General features: G+C 41.8%; 1 protein-coding gene across 1 annotated transcript; it reads left to right on the top strand.

Moving 5' to 3' along the window:
- The first annotated feature begins 934 nt into the window (after positions 1-934).
- On the top strand, positions 935-2,805 carry LOC147442163 (L-lactate dehydrogenase B-like). The gene is made up of 4 exons (XM_086529601.1): positions 935-1,128; positions 1,284-1,360; positions 1,417-1,733; positions 1,882-2,805. Exons 1-4 carry the CDS (start codon positions 1,069-1,071, stop codon positions 2,589-2,591), a joined length of 1,164 nt encoding a protein of 387 aa, XP_086385727.1. The 5' UTR covers positions 935-1,068; the 3' UTR covers positions 2,592-2,805.
- The last annotated feature ends 8,459 nt before the right edge of the window (positions 2,806-11,264 follow it).

Raw genomic sequence — 11,264 nt, 5'->3', positions numbered from 1 at the left:
CAGATGAATCAGGCTATGTGTCCTACGCCTCCCGACTGCACAACACGTGACACACACACACACACACAGGCCGCTAGCCACAATAGTATAGTGCACCAATCAAGGCAAGCTAGTTGCTTCCCTAGTGCTATGTTTCAAGAAATTCTTCTATACTATTATAAAAGGGGGAGGGATTCCGCCCCCCTCCCCCTGACACGTGGTGAAAGCAGATGAATCCAGTTGTGTGCCTTGCGCCTCGCGGCTGCATAGCACGTGACACACACACACACACACACACAGAGGCCGCTGACCAGGCTAGTATACATAGGCGCGTGTCACACTCGGGCAGGAAAATGCAGTCCAAGCTGAGATGGCGTGCCGTTATTTGTTGGGGAAAAAAGCGAAGTTGGCCGCGAGGTATTGTCAGAGGGGCGGCCTCGCTTGCCTGGTCATCTTCTCAAAGGGGTGGACAACTGAAAAAGTGAGGGCGGGAATGCGTGAGAGAGGCCTTGAGCTCTGTCCTGCAACCCTGCAGCGTGAAATGTGCACGTCAAACCACTTGGCCAACGCCTTTTCGCTGAATTCAATGGCCAGCATTTTAGTATTGACCCTGTGTGACATGAAAAGGTTGCCACTGCCTGCAAAATGCCCATGGGCGCCCGTCCTAGCGTGATAGGAGCCATAGTGCACCAATCAAGGCAAACTGCTGTGTTTCAAGAAATTCTTCTATACTATTATAAAAGGGGGAGGGATTCCCCCCACCCCCCGTCCCTGACACGTGGTGAAAGCAGATGAATCCGGTTGTGTGCCGTGCACGCCTTCCGGCTGCACAACACTATGTGAGAAGAAGAAGAAGTGTGTGTGTGTGTGTGTGTGTGTGTGTTTTGTATACATTAGTGCATAAATCAAGGCAAACCAGTTGCTTCGAAATTCTTCTAGCAACAAACGAGAACATTCTGTCTTTCTGTCTCGACTTTCCAGTCGACACGTTTGTAGAGCTCCCTCGCAGGTAGGTAGTCCTCCTCTCTTCACCCAAGTTCACCGGCGCGCGCAGAGTATTTTTTTGGGGGGTTGAACACACAGTGCCATATGCATACGGCTAGCAGACACGTTCGCAGCGGTCCATTTCGTTTCTTGTACATATTACAGGTGCTACCTTGCTCTTCTTCACACACACACACCCTATATGTGCACATCGAGCGCGCACAAAATTTTAACACTTCGCTCTCTCTCTCTCTCTCTCATTTTTCTCCAACTTCCATGGCTGTTAATCACGCTGCTGCTTGTTTTCGGGTATCTTGCAGCCCCAGAGCCCACTCTGGACGACGAGATTTCTCTTCCTTAGGCGCTTGGGCACCCCAGTTAGCGGTCTCCTTCTGCAGTGGCAAGAATATGAACTCACAAAGAGAGAGTGGGTCGATGTCAATGTTTGCGCAGGTGCAGCATGCTTCAAGAGTGTGCCCCAACTTCCATATTCTCCCCCATTCCTGGCTCCGATATTGCACAGCACACGCCCAAATACTCTGCCAAAATGACGGTTGTGGGTGTCGGCAATGTGGGCATGGCATGCGCGCAAACAATGCTTAGTGAAAACCTCCTCAATGAGCTTGCCCTTGTTGATGTGCAAGAAGACAAGCTCCGCGGCGAGATGTTAGATCTGCAACATTCGGCTGCCTTCCTTCCTCGTATCAAAATCGTGGCTGACACAGATTACCGCATCACTTCTGACTCCGACATTTGCATCATCACTGCAGGTACTCAAAGCCATGGCTATTCATTACATTTAGCAGTCATTGCTATTCAATACATTTTTTACCTTCTAATATTTATCTTGCACACACACAAACATTTGATTCAATTTCCGTAGACACAGAAAAGTTAAGTGCAACATTACCCATGCAGGTGCCCGCCAACAGGAGGGTGAATCGCGGCTTGATTTGCTGGACCGCAATATCGGTCTCTTCCGAAAAATCATCCCGGAGCTTGTACGGCATAGCCCCAATACCATATTGCTCATTGTCGCAAACCCGGTCGACATCCTGGCATATGCCTCATGGCAACTATCGGGCCTACCTCCGAATCGCGTCATTGGGACCGGCACCAATTTGGATTCGTCAAGGTTGCGCTTTCTCATTGCGGACAAGTTTGATGTGAGTGCACAGAATGTTCATGGATTCATAGCGGGTGAGCATGGGGATACGTCAGTGCTGCTTTGGTCCATCTTGACGGTTGCGAATGTCCCCGTGCTCAACCTTTGCGACAAGAACGGAGACAAGTATAACAAGGAAACATTAGCAGAGTTTCATAAGGGTGTCGTGAATAGTGCATATGAGGTAATCAAGTTGAAAGGTTACACATCATGGGCTATAGGATACTCTGTAGCAAGCCTTGTAAAGAGTTTGTTGAGGGACCAAAGGTCAGTTCATCCGGTGTCGGTTCTTGCGAATGCTTTTTATGGCATAGATCAGAAGGTGTATTTGAGCTTGCCTTCTAAATTAGGCCGAGCAGGTGTGTTAGGCATCGCCAATTTACCAATTACCGATGATGAAAGGGAAGAATTGCAGCATTCGGCAAAGACTATATGGGATACACTAGAGAAGCTTAAAATTTAGTTAGCTGTATCAAGCACAGATCACTTGGGCTTTGTAGATTGCTGAGTGGTGTCCAAAGCACTTTTGCACTCCTAATGAGTTCCTTCTTTTGCTCTTGCTTATAGATGTGCACTTGTATAGTCTTGGCATGCCAATCTTGCCCACCTTTATGTAAACAGAGATAGAGAAATGTAAAGAATACAATATAGAGATAGGAGAGGCACTTTGATTGTGACATTTTGGAGTAGTGTGCAGTCGTTGGTAAGAGCTATATTAAGCTGAAAGGAGTCCATTACATGTTGCATACTGTCATCAATATGCCAATGCATTTGCAGTTTTTGTCGAAGTTTTTGTAGATGTTTTAGCAAGCTGGTTTGTGGTCCAACAACTATTACAAGTGTTGGGCATTCTCCTTTTTCTAGCTTGTTCTTTTTTCCCTCTTGTTTAAGACCCTTTTTAAGTCCTTAGAAAAGCATGGAACCTATGGAAGCAATGGTGCGCTGTTGGATAAAGCTTGTCGATTCGTGCCTCATGGCACGCTACTCAATTGTCAAACCTTCTTTCTTCCTTTTCCTTGCAGGAGGGGCATTAACTGAACATTATCCTTAAGTAAGCCCGCAAGCCTGGGAGTCGATCTCATTCCAAAAGGTGAATATCATTTATATGATAGTAGTGGAGCATAGAAGCTGGGGGGATTGAGAGTAGTCAAAGACAAAGCAATACAAGCTGGGGGATTTGAGAGTAGTCAAAGACTAAGCAATACAGAGGTGTGAGAATGCTTTTAAAGGAGATGTTTGAAGTTTGAGTCAGTATCTCTTGGGGTTACGATATTAGGCTCAAAGCAAAATGGAGGGCTTAGGTTTCCTTGTACAAACCACTCAATGCTACAATGCTACCACTTCAAGGCTTGTTTAGAGGCACTTTCCGTTCTATGATTAATTTATTGACAAAAAATGAGGGCTACAATTATTGGTGATGGCTACTTTAGTTATCCACAGATTGGATTGAAAATAAAAATAAAAGAAAGTGATATGTACTACACCATGGGGCTGCTAGCATTTCTCAATGCACACAAAGCTTAGACAAAAAGAAGGAAAAGCTCAAGGGCACAAAGCACAGGTGCCACTTGTATGGCAAAGTGTGCTAATGCAAAGGTAAGGCTTGCCCTAGGGATATGAATGTACAAGTCATGGGGAAAACACGTTCGGAGGAGAAAAGTGCTCTGACAATCCTAAGTGTTTTCAAAGTTACATCTCTTTAGAAGAGCTCCATCAACAAGCTTTGCTTCCCTTTTTGCACCACATCTTGAAATTGATCTTGGAAGCTACCATAGTGTGATGAACAACTTTTGAGATTATTTTGGGCTGTTGAGCATTATCATATGCTCGCATGTCCTTTGGAAGCCTTGCACAAGATCTTTGCTTTTGCTTAGAGAAGTCTATTCACTTACAAATAGTGGCTTTGGGATGTAAATCCCAAAAATTGACATTTCTCTAGATAGAGTCTCCTTGCCCTAGTTTAGGCGTCTACATGCTATGAGGGCATCTCCTTTAAAGCTCATTAGAGCGAAATTGCTTCAAGATAGCAACTATGCATGCTTTTCAAGTTCTTGGAGCTTTGCTTTTCCAAATACTTGGAGACATGTTGAAGTTTGACGATTGTGAAGTCTTCACTTTCAAAAGCAGCATCAATTTGCAAATGAAACTCAAAATCAAATCGGGGCTACCAAAAGTTCCATCATAGGAGAGGACAATTATCCTTCTTCCTTCTTCCTAGGACTTCTTCAAACAGTAACCCGTCCTCCATGCAAGCATAAGAGTGAAAACTCCCTCTATGCTTGGGCTCTCGAAAGACCGTTTCCTCAAGGTTGGTTTATGCTTTGAATCAAATGAGCTTGAGGATGGAGGAGGAGAAGATAAATACCTTTTTTGCCTTACCTTTCTTTTAGGTTTCCCCTCATGTTCCTTTGTATGAGAAGGGGAATTAGGGCTTGGTGACCTCTTCCTCTTAGAAGGAGATGAAGATATCTTCGAACGACACTATTGCTCCTCTTCCACAAACTGAACTCTTCTAGAAGTTTCTTGTTGAGACTTCTTAGGAATCTTCCCCTTGAGTAGGCACTAAATTATTGTCTAAAAAGACACTCCCCCATTCACAATGATGACAAGTCGTCTGGAGACGTTGGCATTGCCTTTCACTCTAATCGGAGAGAGAGAGAGAGAGAGAGAGAGAGAGAGAGAGAGAGAGAGAAGAAGAAGAAAAAGAGAGATTATAGATTAAAGAGAAGAAAAATAAAAAATACCTTCCAAAAATTGGAAGGGTGCTCTGTTGTACACCGGTTGAAATTCCCTCATATACACACTCCCTCTCTGTCGAAAGGCAGTGCAAAGGGATTTCACTACCAAACCTGAGTCGTAGACACACACGTACAAGCAAACTCCAATTCAAGCACACTTTTCAACGCTCAAGGCACTTGCACACACATACACGGGCACCTTGACTACACAACCCCCATGTGCCGTTGCACGCTACAACAACAGTTTTCTTCTTCACAGATGAAAAGACGACCTACAACCCATATCTCATAAAAAGTTCAATTTTATTCATATTTTAAGTTCACGCACTTACTCTTTGAAGTTTCAACACTTCTATATACAAAACCAATAAAACTATGTACGCTACACAATTTGCCCGCATGCGTAGAGACTGTTGGCACACACTAATTTTGTACACTTTGTACGAGCATGATTTTTTTGTACCAAAGACATCCAAAAGCACAAAAAAAAACATTTTTCAAATTCTTTGGAATGTTCCGCATCATTCCATAAAAACGCGTCACTTACTGTCCCCCCCAGCGCACGACAAGCATGGAACACTTTCAATTGTTTCATGTGCATACTCTTGTATCATTGTAGACACCGTCCTATTTTTCATCCCACGAAAGCATCGCTATATAAAATGAGAGCTAAAAACAACAAGTATTCTTTCACCATCCACTTTCATGTTGCATCCAATAACTATACACAACATACCAAGAGCTTTTCTCATTGAAGCAAAAGCCCATATGCTCATGACATCAAACATATATTTCTTTCCTCTGTCATACACAAAATATTACACTCAATCCAAGCAAGAATTTACACGCTTTAATTCATAAAAAACATTGACCTCAAGCCTATACATCAAAGCTTCTGTAATCTCAACCATAAATTGTCCAATCAAAACATCCAAGGTATCCTTGCATGCCAAACCATGAGAGAGCACTTTCTGTTTTCCATCACAGTTGAGAGTAAAAGGCATTCCATCATCCAAGTTGGTAAATATTTCAAAGAAATTAACACAAAGCATACCATCATCCATCTCCTCAAACTTTCCAAATAAAAAACCATGTGAGCCGATCTCCACTCACAAGGTCGCTCACCCTTGGACACAAAACCCCGTCTACACTCGACTAGCTCCCTCTACACTGCCATAGCCCCAACTATTATCAATTTTCCTCAAGGAAGGGAAAAAACACTTAAATTTGGGAACAAAAACAAAAAAAAACATGAAAAAAGTCTTTAGTTTTGATCATAAAAACCATAACTCTGCACCATCTCAATAGCTTTGCATATGCAAGATGGGGCTCTATAGCCGCTCACAGCCATGCACATAAACCCATCAAAAACCATCCCAACCAAGATCTATAGAAAAATTCATGACGTTCAGCCAAAATAATAGAAAAAAACCATGGTGAATATGGGGAAACACTCCCCCATTCACAACAATAACAAAGGGCTTTTGCTACCAAACCTAAGTCGCAACACATACATACAATCGAGCTCCACTTCAAGCAGCTTTCATCACCAAAAAATAAGGAGGAGGGTGAAAGTGAAGAGGTCATCACCCATGTTAATGGACTTTTGGATGAGAGTCACACTCTTCAACCAAGGCTCTAGGCCCTCTCTCTCTCTCTCTCTCACACACACACGGGCACCTCAACTACACAACCCCCCATGCACCATTGCAGGCTGCAACAACATAGGCTTTCTTCCTCACAACTAAAAAGCCCACCTTAATCACACCCAAATCAGATAAAGTGTTCATTTTTCTTCATATTGCACAACTTGCCCGCATGCATAGAGACATTTGGCACATACCGCCTTTGTATGCTTTGTACGAGTATGCTTTATTTGCATCAAAGAGATCCAAAAGCACTAAAAGACATTTCTCAAAGTATTTGGGGTGTCCTGCATCATTCCATGGAAACACGTGACAACGTGTATAACAATTCACAAAATTAACGTAGCATTTACCAGATCAATCACACATACAAACATGTATTGATATGAAAAGACAGAGAAACTAACTGTCACCAGCATGTGACTACTATCTATCCTTTTTGTTGATTTCTTTCTTATTATTATTCATTTTCACTTTTTGGAAACACCCCTCTGGAAATCTAACTGCCTTGCATTGCATAGCTAGTGTGGAACTGTTCAGAGGGAGTCCAGGCCTCGATAGAGCAATTTCTTGCATCTGTCTCGCATAATGCGCATGCCAAGGATACGGCTTGGTTCACCCATGTCTTTCATTTCAAAGTTTGCATGTAACCCTGAATTCAAGACTAAAATCTCATCCCTGCATTTCCCAACAATTAACATATCATCCACATAAAGGACCAACATCAGAAAACTACCATCTTTAGCTTGCTTAGTGTAGAGGCAATGGTCCATATCGCTATGTTTGTAGCCTTGAGAGAGCATGAACGAGTAGAATTTAAGATACCACTCCCTTGAGGATTGTTTTAGACCATAAAGAGTCTTTTCTAACTGACACACCAAGTCTTCATTAACCTTCTCAATAAAACCTTTTGACTGCTACACATAAACTTCTTCTTGAAGAGTTATCTTGAAAACCGGAGAAAAGATCTCATCAAAGTCAATACATGCTGCTGCTTAAATCCTTTAGCAACAAGGCATGCCTTGTACTTGGGTTTATTATCATGAGGTGTAATTTTTTTCTTATACACCCATTTGCATGGTAATGCATTTTTACCTTTAGGCAACCGAACCAACTTCCAAGTTTGATTCTTATGCAAAGAGTCCATTTTTTATTGCATAGCTTTCTCCCACTTTGCCTTGTCACCCATTGACATGGCTTTCTTATATAGCAGGAAGGCTCTTCGCAATCTGTCAAAATAATATAGTCCAATGAGGGAGTAAATCTATCAGGAGGCCTTGTAAACTCTTATAGACCTTCTAATAACTGCTTGAGTTGGTTGTCCCTCAACATCTTGTACTACAGGAGGATTCTGTACTTGTTGTCATTAGGCACTTCAGCCCTATTGTGAACAACTCCATCTTCTTGGAAGATAACTCTCTTGACCTCCACTGTATGCACAAGCTTCTTATGCATCTTTTCTTCAATGAAGTATACGTCATTGCTGCGAACTATCTTTTTTAGCTTTAGGATCCCATAATAAAAATCCCATCTCGCCAGGATTGCCGTAGCCAAGAAATATGCATTTCTTTGACTTAGGCGCCAACTTGCTTCAAAACTCCTTTGGAACATGGCAATACGCTTCACAACCAAAGACTCTAAGATGCTTGTAAGAAGGTGGCTTCTTAGACCAAAGCTCTTCAGGTACCTTCTCATCTAAAGCCTTGTTAGGAGATCTATTAAGAAGATGGACAGCAATTGCTAACGCTTCCGCCCAAAATCCGTTAGGCAACTCTGCACTAGACAACATGCTATGTAACTTCTCTTCTATGGTACGGTTCATCCTCTCAGAAACACCGTTTTGTGGAGGGTTATATGGAGCCCCGGGGCGGTCACTTATCGAAAGCTTCCTATATCACGTGCGTTCAAGAGGTTATTAATAATACCTCAATATACATACTATATTTACACTACGTACCTATTTAAAAAACCCCCACCCCCCTCTGTATGTATACATTTTGATACATTTTGATCTTTTAATAATCCTCTCCGGTTAACTCACGTGATAGCATACACATTCTAAAAAGTGACCGCCCCGGGTATGGAGCAGTCAACACTCTTTTGATGCCTTTGGAATCACAAAAAATTTGAAGCTTTAGTACACACTCACCACCATTGTCTGACCTTAAGCACTTGACTTTCTTGCCAGGCTGATTCTCCACTAATGCCACAAAATTTTGAAATTTTGAAAGAACTTCATCCTACTTCTTGAGAGGATATACCCACAGTTTCCTTGAGAAGTTATCGATGAATGTAACAAAGTACAATGAACCTCCCATGGATATGTTAGGCATAGGTCCACACACATCACTATGCAATAACTCTAATGGCTCACTTTTTCGAGTGATTCCCCTTTTGTGTGGTGATTGTGTTTGTTTACCACCATAAAGACAATGCTCACAAAGTGAAAGTCTGAGAAATTGAAGCCAGGAACATAATCAAAACGAGATAATATTTTCATTACCTTTTGAAAAATATGTCCTAACCGGCGATGCCACAAAGAAACACTTGGCTGCTCGGTTACACAAATTACTGAAGAACCTTTGGTGATCTTTCATGAACTATCACCAAATGTGCAGTAATATCCTGCATCATCCAATTGTCTTGTACTAATCAAGCTTTTGGTAGGCTTCAGCACATGTCTCACATTCTTGAGCATGAATGAAGGACCATTCTAAAATTTCAGTTGCACATAGCCAACACCAACTATGTCGCAAGCAAAATCATTGCCAAGACGAACACGACCTTTACGGGCTGCATCATATGTACTGAACCGCTCTCTGTGAGGAGTCACATGAAATGATGCACCTGAGTCAAGAACCCAATCCTGTAATGCATAGTCATCAGTGGCAACCAAAAATGTTGAATCCATAGTAGATGTGAGATAAATGTCTCTAGCAGTATCTTCAACAAAAACATTGTTGATCTCTTCAATCTTTATACTGATTTCCTTAGTCTTGCCTTCTTCCTGCTTCTTGTCTTTACCTTTCTCTTCTTTCCACTTTCGACAGTCTTTCTTCATATGATTCTTTTTGTGACAATGATAATGTCTTTTCAGCCACGTGATTTGCTGCAAGATTTTCCTCTCTGATTCTGCTTGCCCTTTTCTTGTGATCATTTGCTGCAATGATAATGTCTTTTCAGCCACGTGATTTGCTGCAAGATTTTCCTCTGATTTGACCACAAACAACGAGAGCATTGCTAGTACCACAAGAAGCATCAAGATTCTTCCTGCTAACCTCTTTGGTAAGCAAACTACCCTCAACATCATCATTGCTAGTACCAGAAGAAGCATGAAGATTCTTCCTGCTAACCTCTTTGGTAAGCAAACTACCCTCAACATCATCATTGCTAGTACCACAAGAAGCATCAAGATTCTTCCTGCTAACCTCTTTGGTAAGCAAACTACCCTCAACATCAGCACATGTTAAACCATCAGGAGGTGCTAAGTTACTTATGGCTGTGTGAAAAGTATCCCAACTTTTGGCAATGTAACTAGCAAGAACATTGCTTTGACTAATCGTCGAAATTGACTCCATGTGCAGAAAGCTGATCAAAAATTGTGTTGAAATCATTGAGATGGTTTCACATGGGTGTTCCCTCATCCATCTTCAAATCAACTAACTTTTTCAGCCAATAAACCTGTGATGTTGCACTTTACTCTCATACAGATCACATAACTTCTTCCACAACTCATAGCTAGTCTTTTCCATGTTCACATTGAAGTACACATACTTTGACAAAGTCAGCATGATGGTAGACCTGGCAAGCTCATCCAACTCCTGCCAATCATACTCATACATATCCTCAACCTTTATCCCCTTCATCTTTATCGGCCGAATTTGCTTCTTCTGTACTAAGACATTGTAATTTGTTCCTTCCAAAATGGGAAGTTAGTGTCATCTAACTTCTCAATGTTGAACAAAGAATTCTTCGATGATGAATCCATCACTCGACAAGGAACAAAAGTGATAAATCCGCTGCACTAAAGAAGAAAACTTTAAAAAATTCGACAGAGTCTCCCCTACAAAATTGACTTTTGAACCCAAAACAAATGTGTACAATGTCTGAAATGCTGATCAAAATGGCTAAATTGGCAAGATAGAATCTCAAAGAATTGTCACTGTCAGTGTTTCCAACTCTAGAAGAGTGTCTATGACCAATTGAAGATTTTCAAACGCATATGCATAAACATGGCAGCAATGCCAACAATGGCGGCTCAGCAGATGCACACCAATATTGCACTAACCGCATAAACATACATCCTATTTCGATGCCGAAACTATGGGGATGTTGGGGGTCACTCCAAAACCTGTATCACCGAAAGGATCTCCACATTTGAGAATCCCCCAACTCAATAAAACTTTACCATGACCCTCAACAATAGGCTTTGCATATTCCCATCACAATACATAAACTGAAAAAGATCTTACATCAACCATAGAAACCCTTTTATGTAACCGCTACGGTGGTCTGTTTGAATTACTAGACCCTCAATATCTTATATTAAATATGCATGTGATAGAGATTGCAAAAAGAGTATGCAACAAAAACCTGCACGCAGAAGAGCCGATGAAGGTAGACCACCCTGCTGTATGAACTGAATATCTCTCAAACCGTGCAAAATTTACAGAAACTTCCTTCTGCAAATTTGTAGACCACGCTAAAATGGTTGGGCACAAAGGGAATGGACATGAAATAAGTTTTTTTTAC

This window comes from Adiantum capillus-veneris, chromosome 14 (genome assembly GCF_014529385.1).
Source record: "Adiantum capillus-veneris isolate H3 chromosome 14, ASM1452938v2, whole genome shotgun sequence".
Taxonomy (NCBI): Eukaryota; Viridiplantae; Streptophyta; class Polypodiopsida; order Polypodiales; family Pteridaceae; genus Adiantum; species Adiantum capillus-veneris.
Note: the sequence above shows the minus strand (reverse complement) of the source record. Positions and strands in the feature narration are given on the sequence as shown.